Source organism: Aotus nancymaae, unplaced genomic scaffold (genome assembly GCF_030222135.1).
Source record: "Aotus nancymaae isolate 86718 unplaced genomic scaffold, 86718_ANA_hifiasm-v0.15.2.pri h1tg000040l, whole genome shotgun sequence".
In the NCBI taxonomy this organism is placed as follows: domain Eukaryota; kingdom Metazoa; phylum Chordata; class Mammalia; order Primates; family Aotidae; genus Aotus; species Aotus nancymaae.
This window is the reverse complement of record NW_026988454.1, coordinates 128,278,801-128,291,185: the sequence shown is the minus strand read 5'-3', so window position 1 is coordinate 128,291,185 and position 12,385 is coordinate 128,278,801. Positions and strand designations below refer to the sequence as shown.

At 58.2% G+C, this 12,385-nt stretch overlaps 1 protein-coding gene across 4 annotated transcripts in view; it reads right to left on the bottom strand.

Moving 5' to 3' along the window:
• The window catches only part of GRM4 (glutamate metabotropic receptor 4), a 121,932-nt gene that overhangs the window by 63,190 nt on the left and 46,357 nt on the right, over positions 1 to 12,385 (bottom strand). For all 4 annotated transcript variants that reach the window (XM_064361154.1, XM_064361157.1, XM_064361155.1 and 1 more), the window contains exon 3: positions 2,710 to 2,926. In XM_064361154.1, coding sequence (XP_064217224.1) covers positions 2,710 to 2,926 — 217 coding nt within the window. The remainder of the gene's footprint in view (positions 1 to 2,709; positions 2,927 to 12,385) is intronic.

The following is a 12,385-nucleotide window of genomic DNA, read 5'->3' as shown; positions in this document are numbered from 1 at the left end:
CAAGCAGGAAGCCAGGTCCTCAGGAATGTGTGGCTGGTGCATGGGGAGTGGCAGTCACTGTGAGGGGCGCCTCTGCCAGGACAGGAGTGCCCCAAACTGAGGCACTTTTAAAAAATCTTCAGTAGACCGGGAGCAGCGGCTCACGCCTATAATCCCAGCACTTTGGGAGGCCGAGGCAAGTGGATCACAAGGTCAAGTGATCAAGACCATCCTGGCCAATATGGTGAAACCCCATCTACACTAAAAATACAAAAATTAGCTGGATGTGGTGGTGCACACCTGTAGTCCCAGCTACTCGGGAGGCTGAGGCAGGAGAATCGCTTGAATCCAGGAGGTGGAGGTTGCAGTGAGCCGAGATTGCACCGCTGCACTCCAGCTTGGTGGCAGAGCGAGACTTCATCTCAAAAAAAAAAAGTCTTCAGTAGACTTAATTTTTTTCTAACCACCCAATACTTGATGTTTGTAAAACAAGTAAACAATAAGCTGACCTTCAGCCAAAACACAATGGCCAGACCCCACCCCTATCCCGTGCCTCTCCTGCCCCGTCAGGTGGTGTGTCCATGTGTGCGCTTGTGTGTCCCTGTCATACCCTAGCACTTGCTCAGGGGCTGGCCCCTGTGGGTCTCGGCGAGCACGCAAATGACAGAAGACGAGTACAGAAACAGGTGAGACCTCTAGTCCTGGAGCCAGCGCGCCTGGGTTCCAGTCCCTTCTCTACCTCTTACTCGCTGTGCGGCCTGGTGCCAGCTATCATTCAGCCTCTCTGCGCCTGAGCTTCCTCTCCTGCAAAATGGGGACAAGGCAGCGTCTACCTCAGAGGGCAGGAAGGACTGCCCAGGACAGCAGGTGCTGGGCACAGAGGGAGGCCTGCATGAGCGCTGGGGGTGGCTTCGAGGTCCCTCGGGGCAGGGACTGAACAAACTGAGCACTGAGACTCGGGGGCCCACTAACCCTTCCCCCATCCTACGCCTTTGTCCCCAAATTCTGCAGAGGTCATGCCTTAAACAGAAAAGGCAGGAGGTTTGTTTGGGGAAGAGTTCAAGCCACAGAGGAGGAGAGGAATCAGCAGAGCAGGGTGGAAGGTGCAGCCAGAGGGAGGGTGCTAGGTCTTGGGTCTGAGCAAAGGAGAAAAGGACAAGGGTTAACCCCTTGGTGGGTGACTCCCACCTAGCAGGGCTGTGGAGCTGGGCCACTGGTTGGGTCTCTGCTGCTGCTGGTGCCCTGGGAGGGCTGGCTGCATGGGCTGCCGCTATGGGCATCTGGGGGCGGCAGGCGGCCCCGGGCTGGGGACCTTCACCTGGGCTGGGGTGGGCCAAGAGGGGACAGCTCCTGGGGGCCGTCCAAGGGCCCAAGGGAGGGGCTGGGCTCTGAGGCTCTAACACTGTCTGCCAGGGTCCCCAGTTGCTATCGCCAGGCCTCCTGGAGGTGGGAGTGGGGTGCTGTTCACCTCTGCTTTCTTTTGCTCTGCCAGACTGCCAGAGTGGGGAGTGGCCTGGAGCCTCAGCCACCAGTCAGTGCTGCCCCACTTCCCGCCGCCCCACTGCCCCCTCCACCAGGTAGAGGCACCCAAGCAGCTGCAGCTCTACAATTAAAGGGGCTTATCCGAGATTTATAGCAGGATTATGACTTCAGGGTGTTACCAACAGCTGCCTCTGGACACTGTGGTCCGTAGGAAAAGCAATCGCAGTCCTGAGGCCATGAGGGTATAAATATACAGGCACTGGTGAGCAGTGTAGAGGCAGGGCCTTGGGAGAGACCAGGGGCAAGGCAGAGGGGCCCTCTCTGCAGGAAGTGGAGGAGGGAGGGAGAATGGCCTCCCTGCTTCCTCCACACCCCTAGTCACAGGCAGCATCCCTTGGCCCCACAGCCCCCAGGAGCTGTTCCCTCTTGGCCCACCCCAGCCCAGGGCCGCCTGCCGCCCCCAGATGCCCACAGTGGCAGCCCATGCAGCCAGCCCTCCCAGGGCACCAGCAGCAGCAGAGACCCAGCCTGGGGCCCGGCTCCACGGCCCTGCTAAGTGGGAGTCACCTGCCAAGGGGTTAACCCTCGTTATCGCTCAGCCGCTTATCGCTGGGACACCTGAAAGCTTTATCACAGAGCCTCTGAGGACAGCAATTTAAGGCAATGCAGCAAGCTTAATGCGGGAAGGTGGCAGCGGGGTATGCGGGGGACACCTCGAGGGTAATAAAAACTTGCCAGAGCCCCTCAAACCCCAACCACAGGGACTTCTCCACTGATGCCCAAGCCAGCACAGGCCTCCTGCGGCCCCTCCACCCCTCACCTGCACCACAGACAGGTCAATTTTAGGGACTCCAAATTCCTCATTCCTCTGAGGGTCCGCTTGTCTGTCTGCCCATTTCCTGAGTCCCTGACAGCCCCCTAGACAAGGCCCCTGGTCCTCATCCATCCCATCCTCTGCTGTGAGGAGAGCAGCTGCCCCGCAGGTTCCCGCACCAGGGATGTCAACAGTCCCCTCATCTGCACACCCAGGTCTGCAGAGGCTCACACCTGCCCTGCACGGGAGGCACCCAGAGCCTGGTGGGCCCGTGGGCCAAACCACAGTGCTCAAAGACGAGGCCAAGGCCCACTTGGCAGCAGCCAGGCAGTCGGAGTCCAAATCAGGCCCGGCCGGGGGCTCTCGGGGGGTCAGTCATTGTGCCGGGATGCCCCCGAGCCTGGCGTGACCCTGCGGCCAGGCACTTGACTCACCGTCCTCACGGGACTTCTGGATGAAGGCCTCCACACCGCTCTCACCATAGCTGCCCTCTGAGGCCACCGTGGACACGTAGTTCCACTTGAGGGCACGGACGATGTCCACCATGGCCTGGGCCTGGTACGTGTCCGAGGGCACCACGCGGGAGAAGAAGTCGTAGCGGCTGTTGTCACTCAGGTCTGGCGCTGTGGAGGCGTAGCTGATCTGGGGTATCTGGGGGGCGAGAGGGGCTGCTGAGGGAGGCGGCTGGCCCCCACCCTGCCCAGCCAGCCCCATGCCCCTACACACCAACCTCCCTCTGGTCCCCACAGCCTTAGGACCACCACAGCCCACCCCTCCCCATAGGTGCTGCCACCTCCTCCAGAAAGTCTCCCAGTGGCCTCCCTGGGGTCCCCAAAGACACCCTAACCACACACACGCACACACATACACACGTACATACGCCACACACACATATACCCTGGGAGCCTCTGGGTGCCTCAATTTACATGAAGAACTCAAAGATCCCAGCCCAGGGAAAATCCCCACATGCGTGAGATGATTCAGCCTAGAGTTGGGGTGCGATTTCGGTGTTGGGAGGAGTCCTGAGGGGTCATGTGGCCCATCCCATGTCCCTTGGCAACTCCTCTGGTCAGGACTCAGAAGACCCTGTCCCCACAGTTCTCTGCCGGCTCAGGCTCCTTCCTCATGCCCTGCTCAGAGGAGATAGAGCCTCGATTCCAGCCCCCGGTTCCCCACTCCACCCCCAAGGATGGAAGCCCAGGAAGCTAGCGGGGTGGGCTTCAAGAAGACCCATCTCTCTGCACTGGGGACACTGAGCCCAGAGAGGCACCAGCCTGCCGGGTGCCACAGCCCCTCCAAGGCAGAGTTGACCAGGCCCCTGCCCAGCCCCAGGGCTTTCCAGTCACCGGACATCTTCCTGCCCCACAGGCCCCAGCTGGGCCCTCCCCAGGTAGATGTGAGACTCAGAGCCCCTGCCTCCTGTAGATAACACCCAACCATCCCCAGGACAGGGAAGGGGTGTGGTCCCTCTTCTCCGCCCCACCCCTCCAGGGCCCATCCACCGCTCTGCTCTCCTGGCTGGCGCACTTGGCCCACAGGGACTCTCCCTCCTATGTGCCCTCTGCCCGTGCAGTTGTCCAGGAAGATGGAGGTGGGAGATGCATATTGATCCGGGTTGGTGTAGAAACTAACATTTTCTGCCCCTAAGGAATCACTCAGATTCAATCCTGGCCAAGAAACCTGTGGCCAAGACTTCCGGCCCAGTGGCAACTGTGGGTGGGAAAATGTTCCTGGGACAGGAGGGTTGGGGGTGACCCTGGCAAGTGGTTGTCCACTTGGCCAAAGCCTAGTGTGTCCCCATCCCCAGGGACCATCTCCCAGACGGGTCGGCTCCCCTTCCTCAGGACAGGGGGCAGAGGCTCTGCCGACCCAGAAGCTTCACCTCAATATCCTGACACCAACTCTATTCACTTCAGCAAAGCCGTTACTGAGCACCTATTTAAAACACTCACAGAGCTTCCTTCTGGTGGGAGGAGAGGAGCAAGCAAGCTAACAAGTAACCGGGACCACTCTCCACAGCAATGAGGCCTCACAGAGTGGCAAGAGGGGATGGGACATCAGGGCGGCAGGTGGCAAGGCCGGGAAAGGCCTCTCTGGGGAGGCGACAGCCGAGCAGAGGCAGCAGGAGCAAGGATGGGAAAGTGTCGGAGCCCAGGGAGCCTGGGTAATAAGCTTGGTGTGTGGGTGGCCGAGCAAGGGGCCTGTGTGGCTGGAGCAGAGCAGGATGGGGAGAATCAATGCACAGTGGGTCCTACAGTCTCTTAATAAAGGGACAAATGACAATAAGGAAGTTAACTGGGGGCAGTGAGGGTCCACCCTCCCCTTAGAATGGCCACCACCAAAAGCAGGGCCCAGCTCAGCCACCCAGCTGACCTGCTCTACGCCTCCCCTGTGGGAAAGGCCCAAACCACTGGGACCTTCAGGGGTGAGGATGTGGGTTGGAGAAACAGCTAACGGGTTTTTTGGATTTTCTAAGCAACCGAGGGTTGACTCCCAAACCTCTCACTGTAGCTCTTGTGGTCTTTATAAAATGGCACGTACTACATTATCCACTGGCACTGTTTGTAACAGTAAAACTCTGGAGACCAGGTGCAGTGGCTCATGCCTGTAATCCTAGCACTTTAGGAGGCCAAGGCGGGTGGATCACAAGGTCAGGAGATCAAGACCATCCTGGCTAATAAAGTGAAACCCCGTCTCTACTAAAAATACAAAAAAAATTAGCCAGGAGTGGTGGCATGAGGCTGTAGTCCTAGCTACTCGGGAGGCTGAGGCAAGGGAATCACTTGAACCCGGGAGGCGGAGATTGTGGTGAGCTGAGATCGCAACACTGCACTCCAGCCTGGGCAACAGAGCGAGAGTCCGTCTCAAAAAAAAAAAAAAAAAAAAAAAAACTTTGGAAACAACCTACATGTCCATCAAGAGGAGATTGTTTAAAGACGTTCCAGCCAGACAAGGAATATTACACAGCTGTGAAAAGGAACGAGGCCGATTTCCAAGCACTGCTCTGGGTGGGTCTCCAGGACATTGTGGGGTAAGAACAACAGCAATAAGGAGGCAGCGTGCAGGTGGCAGCTGTTTAGTGTGGAAGGGGAGGTGCACACTCACTGCTCCGAAAAAACATACGTGCGTTGCCTCAGGTGAGGAAAGCAGGTGCTGAGACAGGTTCGGGCAGGGACCTTTCACCTTCTTCCCTTTGTAGGTTTCCAGTATAGAACCATGCCCATCTACCACCCATGTGGAAAGTAAATCACACTCATCCCTGAATCTACGTGCCGCCCCTCCTGCTCTGCCAGCAGTGACTGAAAACCAGCCCAGTCCTCTCTGCCTTGGAGAAGACTTCGCAGAAAAACAGCACCCTCTAAAACATGAGCTCTGGTTGGACATTTATTAATTCATTTTAAGGTTATTGTTATTTCGAGGTCTGAAAACGGTATTCGAGTCATGGCTGGTTTGTTTTTAAGGAACCTCGTGTTTTATAGTAGTTTCTCAGCCTTCGCACTATTCACACTGCACAGGGAGGTTAGTTCTTTGTTGCGGGGAGTTCCCTGAGAGGCGGGTGTTTTGTTTACCTCTCTCGGCTGGCCTCTGCTGGGCCTCAGCCAGGAGCAATCGTCTCCTGCCTGCCTCCACAGCCTTCCTCGTCAGAATCTTGTCCTGACTTCTGGTGTTTCCTCCCACCAGGCCTGAGCTACCCGGGAGGGCAGGAGACCCACTCAGGTTTCTGGACTTGCTCGACCCAGGCCTCACAGCTGGAGGCAGATGGAGACAGAGGACTCCCCAGATGAGGTGGCTCCTTCTCACTCATCTCTATTCCTCCTTCCAAGCTCCAGGCCCAGGTGGTGCTCAGCATAGGTGGTGAGAAGTGGATGGACGGATGGATGTCAGGGCATCCGCTGTGGGACCAGCCCCGTTAGCAGCCTTCAGATCCTGGCCCACATCCAGAGTCAGGCCCTGGCACACTGGCCCCGGCCCCATGGCACACACTCCATTCCCCCAGAGGGTGGGGGCCCAGCATGTGCTCCTGCGGGACCCGTGTGTCAGCCTGCAGAAGAGCCCTGCGCCCGCTGACTTCAAGAGCCCAGGAGGGGCCCCTGCCCTTCCCCCAACAATTCCTGAGATGGGGGTGAGGGGATCATAGGCTCCTGAACAGGGTCCCGGGGATAAGCCAGCCTCCTGCAGTGTGTCCACCTGCCAGCCCCTCCTGCCCGCTCTCCCCTAAGCCTGCCTCCTGAGCTCCAGGCCTGCCCACATTTCCTAGGAAGACAGTTTCAAGCAGAAATTGGGGAGCTACACTGTTGAAGTTCAAATCCCAGCTCTGCCTCTCACCAGCTGAAAAGAAACTTGGGCAAGTTACTTCACCCCTCAGGCCTCAGTTTCTTCAGCTGCAGAATGGGAATAATTACAATAGCTGTCTCCCAAGGCTGTGAGGGTCACCTGAGGGAAGTCAGGCAAAGCACTCAGAACAGCGCCTGGCAGGCAGTGAGCGCTAAGGGTCAGCCCTTAGGGGAGCTGCCGTTCCTCCCGCTGAACTCGCTCTGGCAGCAATCGCCTTCTCTTGCCTCTCTCTGACTTTACCTCCTAGGACTCTCCCTCTCTGCTGGCCCCTCCCACCCAAGCTCTCTCCATAGCCTCATCATTGTCATTGTCATTGTCACAGGGACATCCTGGGAATGCTATCGGGCTCTCCAAGGTTCTCTTGCCCCAGCCTGGAGTGGAGGGGTGGGGGGCAGGAGGTGTCAAGGGCCGCCATGGGGCCACCACAGGCGGGCAGGGAGCCACATCTGCGTCTAAGCAGGTGACTGTGACAACCTGGCCCATGTGGGGCTCTGACGTCTCTTCAACTCCCACTGTCTCCACAGCCCAGCCTGAGCAGGAGGGGGACGCAATTTACATTCTCCTCATAGAACGCTCCTCTTCTCTCCCCACAGCAGTGGCAGGCGGGGGGAGGCAGAGGTGCCCGCCCTGGTGCCAGCTGCTCCATCTCTCTGCCTCCTTTGCTTCCTTCACCCAACACTTTGAGCACCTACTGTACACCGGGCACTCTTTCAGGTGTTGGGGACACAGCACCTTGTGTCATGCATTCATGGGGCAAGAGTCGGAAAGAACTCAGATTCCAGCAGCCCCTGACCAAGCACCGGCGTCCTGCTCCAAGTCCCTCTGTCTGTCCCTTTCACCTTCCTCTTTGTCTATCTTCCTCCGTCCCCAGAGCCTATGACCTCATCTCCCGCATCCAAATCCCCCTGGCTCATCAAGGCCCAACTCAAATGTCACCTCCTCCAGGCAGCCCTCCCTGAGCCCTCATCCTCCAGAGGGGGCCTAGCATCCCACAGCCCTGAATGTGGCTGCTCTAAGGGCACCAGGCACGTCCTCCCGGTGTTACTATTCTCTGCCTACTTATCAATTCAACCGGCCTTCTAAGCACCCCACCTTGTAGGGCAAGGCCACTTGGAGAGATACAGAGGTGAACCAGACTGATCCCACCGCAAACACCAGTCAGTACCCACTGCATCCTGGGAGACACCAGACACCAGGCAGAAAGTACTCCACCGTCTGGGACCCCTGCGAAGGGGTGGGTTGTACGGCCCCCTGGAGTGACACACAGTGTGCCTGCAGCTGCTACTCGGGAGAGCCTCAGTGGAGGTAAGGGGTGAGTGACTGAGGGGTGGGAGGATGCATGAATAAACCCCTCTCCCTCTCCCTCTCTCTCTGGCTTCTAGAGTGACAAGGAGGTCCATGCCACGTGGGGAAAGACAAAAGCTGCTTCCCGGCTTAAGCAACAATGAAGATGGATTCCAAGTACATCTGAGAGAGAGAGAGAGAGAGCGCGAGCAAGCGCATGCATGCGAGCACGGGCTACAACATGTGTCCTGAGCACATGGTGCCCCGAATATTCACTCATTTATTCCTCCTACAAAGAGGCATGGAGCACCCACAGCCTCCAGGCATAGTTCTGAGGTCTGGGGATGGACTGTGGACAGCTGCCCTCAGCGGGCTCCAATCTAGACAGAGGCAGGCCATGCAGAGGTGCATCAGAAGCTTCCGAGTCTGTTAGATGGAATGAGAAGCCAGGAGAGAAAAGAAAGGAAAGGAACAGGGGAGTGTTACAGAGAGTGGTCAGGAGACACCTCCCTCACAGGGAGATGTCTGTGTCAAGACCCCCAGCAGGGAGAGGTATTTGAGGCCAAGGTGTTTCAGGCCGACTGAGCAGCCAGTGCACAGGCCATATGTGCATATGTGAGCATGTGTGCATGTGTGCGTGAGCATGCATGCCTGTGTGAGCATGTGTGCATGTGTGCGTGAGCATGCATGCCTGTGGGAGCATGTGTGCGTGTCTGCGTGAGTATGCATACCTGTGGGAGCACGTGTGCACGTGTGTGTGAGCATGCATGCCTGTGGGAGCACGTGTGCACGTGTGCGTGAGCATGCATGCCTGTGGGAGCACGTGTGCACGTGTGCGTGAGCATGCATGCCTGTGGGAACACGTGTGCACGTGTGCGTGAGCATGCATGCCTGTGTGAGCATGTGTGCACGTGTGCGTGAGCATGCATGCCTGTGTGAGCATGTGTGCACGTGTGCGTGAGCATGCATGCCTGTGGGAACATGTGTGCACGTGTGCGTGAGCATGCATGCCTGTGTGAGCATGTGTGCACGTGTGCATGAGCATGCATGCCTGTGGGAACATGTGTGCATGTGTGTGTGTGTCAGCATGTAAGCATATGTGTATGTGTCAGCATGTAAGCATATGTGTACATGTGTATCGAGGCACACACGTGTGCTTAGTGCCTGGATCTGCCCTCAGGCTGCCCCAGGCCCAGCCAGCGGCCTCACACAACCAGCCCAGGCATGCTGATCCCGGCTGGCACACAGGCGGTGACCCAGAATGCCCACAGCTCCAGCTCTGGGTAACTGGCTCCCAGAACCGCAGAATCTAAAAACCCACTGAGGGCAGCTGGTCCACAACCCACACCATCCAAAGGTGGAAGCGGGAGGCTGGAGGGCAGGGAATGTGTCTCAGAGCCCACCCAGAGCACAGCCCTCAGGGTCTCAGAAGGCTGGAGCTTTGTTCAAGACTGTTCAGCTCAGTCAGGGCTGAAATCCCCACCACGACCCCCACAAGGCCTGGTGTGCCCCAAGCCAAGTGACCAGACATCCAGGGTCAACTTCACAGACACCCCAGGGGCTACCTGACAAAACCCACAATCCTCTTCCTGTGACCTTTTCTGTCAAAAGAGCCTCGGCTTTCTTCCTCTGCCCTAATGCCTGGCACAGCATGTAAGTGCCCAGCACTCATTGGAGCCACCCTGCCCAGGGCTGTGTGACCTGGCTTCACTATCCAGCCATGTCAACCTTAGGCAATCAAGTGAACCTCTGGGCCTCAGTTTCTTCCCCATAAAGTCATCACAATCACAACAGAGAGGACCGAATCAGCAAATACACAAAAAGCACTTAGAACAGGCCAGTACATGGGGGCGCTGGGCAAATGCTAGATATTCTTATTGGAGGGAAAGGCAGGGCTAGGACCATTGTGCCCATTTTGTAGATGAGGAAGCTAAGGCTTGGAGAGATGATAGTGTCCTCTGAGCATCCCCACCAAGAGATGCCAGAAACAAGCTGACAACCTTGCTGCTTGGGCCCCTGCCCCCACCCTCCTGGGCATGACCTCCAGGCCTCTGGTTCTTCCCCACTCACCCTGCTGACTCTGCTCTTTCTGTTTCACCAACAGGCCAGGCCAGGCCACCACAGATTGAGACTGGGATCTTGCAGTTACCTCTGGCCACCAGCCTAGACCCAGCCAGAACCCAGGCAGACCTTAAGATCCCCACCCTCTCGCTCCCCTCACCTTCTCGCCACCCGCAGCCCCTCTCACCCAGGGAGCAGGGGACCCTGCACTGGGCAGCACAAGCCCCAGGCTTGGCTGCCTGCTCCTTGCCCTTCTGATCCTTGCCTGCTTCAGGCCCTCCACCACCCGGCTCTCAGCATCATCTGTTTGCTTCACAGATAAAAGCCAGCAATGCTTTTAGGTACGTGAAAGCCGTGGCGGACAGGAATGTGTGTCTCAGAGAAAGAGGAGGAGAGTGCCGTCTTCCGAAGACCCTGCCTGCGACATCCCCCACCCTGACCCCTCAGGGGCCTGAGTGATGTGCCCTCCCCGACTGGGCCTTAGCTGCAGAGATGCGGGGGTCCAGAGAGAGGGGGTTGCCAGCTGCCCTTCCCTTCCTCCCTCCCTCTGCGGGTTGGGAGCAGGTCTTACCTGTGCACCCAGTAGGGCTCCCTTCACAGAGCACCTGAGCACCCCCTGGGGACACAGATTTAAATAACACTCAGAGAACCAGCCTACTTGAGGAGTCAGACTTGTGGCTGGGAGAACGAAGATTCCCCCAACCTCCCATGGGCAAGGGGAGAGCTACGGGGTGAGGGGAACAAGGGCAGGGCCTGGGAACCAGGCTGGCTGCTCAAAGAAGCCCAGCCACAGGCACCTCCCAGGCCCTGCCAAGGAGGGTAGGACTTTTCCAGGAAGCAGGGGAGCTGTGGAAGGAGACTGAGCGCGTACAGGGGGTCAGTATGGCCCTCAGCCTGCAAGGAGGGAGTCTGGAGAGGCAGGCCTGGCAGCCCAGGAGGAGGCGGTGAGTGCACTGCAGACACAGCAGCTGACCCGCCTGAACCGGGACAGGGGCTTTGGGTGGAGGGGAGGTGGGTCGGCAGGCATGTCTGGGGAGACTCACAGCATTGATGATTAATTATATGTGGTCTGAGAGAGAGTGGGGACCAGCAGGGGTGCAGGGAGGCAGCAGAGGGAGCAGGGTGGGGCCAGCTCACAGAGAGAATGCCAGCAGTCCCTGGGCTTCAGCCCTGACCAGGCCCATCCCTGATGCGCATCGCTGGGTTCAGGAGCAGAAGGCTAGAGTGACCCAGAAAGCTTGGGACAGCCCCACGAAGGCCTCACACACCCACACCCTCCATGGAGCTGCCCTGTCCCCAGTGACCAAAGAACAAGAGCTAGGGGAAATGGGGTAGGGGCACCTGGCAGGGGACTGGGTGGGCAAAACTGGGTAGTCTTTGGAAGGAGCAGGACAGGCCCCAGATCAGGAGACTGTCCTTGCCCCAGCGACTCCTCCAGAGCCACACACTGGGCCCTTCCTCTTCAATGCCGCCTTCCCCGCCACCCGCAAGAGCCGTGTGGGCAGCACCGGCCCCTTCCCCACAGACCCTACAGGAATTTGAGTCAGGCCTGCCTGGGCACTCACCACGGGACTTGATGCCCTCATTAATCAGATCTATTCCTCTGCTCTGTGGATGCAGACCAGCTGCCAACTCCTGCCCTGAGCATCCGATCACTTTGGGGCCTAACCATGTTCCCTGTCTGGCCCTGGCTGCCGGCCTGTGCCCCAGTGCAATTGATCCGTCTGCGAGGGCCCACCCTGGGCCAGCCTGAACTCGGCCTTCTTCCTGGTGGCTGGGCCAGTTGCAGTCACCACCCCAGGGTCCTTGGCCTCCCCTGCTCTGCTCCTCCCCCAGGCCTGGAGATGGACTTCCCCTCCGCCCAGTTCCAGGGTGGCCCTGGCCCTCCTCTGCCCCTGTAACCTGTGCCCCCTGGCTCAGCTCCCTTCCTATCCCACTGTGACCTGCAGTTTCCCCTCTGTGATGGAGAATGCGCATCAGAGGGTCCTAGGCTGCAGGCACTATCATCAAAGACAGCAGAACTGGCCTTGAGGCCCCTTTGCCTCAGCATTGGTCCCCTTGCCTCAGCTGCTGCTGTGGCCACCAGCCTCTCCCATATACACCCTCCCAGCATCCACCCATGCTCCTCGGAAACTCTGTCGGCTCATTCATTCATTCACTCCTTGACCAGGGTTTACTGAGCACCCACTGAGTGCTCTGCATGATCCCTGCCTTCCTGGAGCTGACATCCTAGCGGGAAAGACGATCCATAGTAAATGAATATGCACAGAGCTAATGCTGGGTACTGGTCAAGGGCCATCAGCCAAACACTTCCAGCTCGCTGCCTTCCTGGGGCTGCTTGAAAAGTTCTGGACAATGAGCTGGGAGCAGACCACACCTATCCCTTCTGTCCCACAGCACTGAACTGCAGTCATGAGACCTACCAGGTAC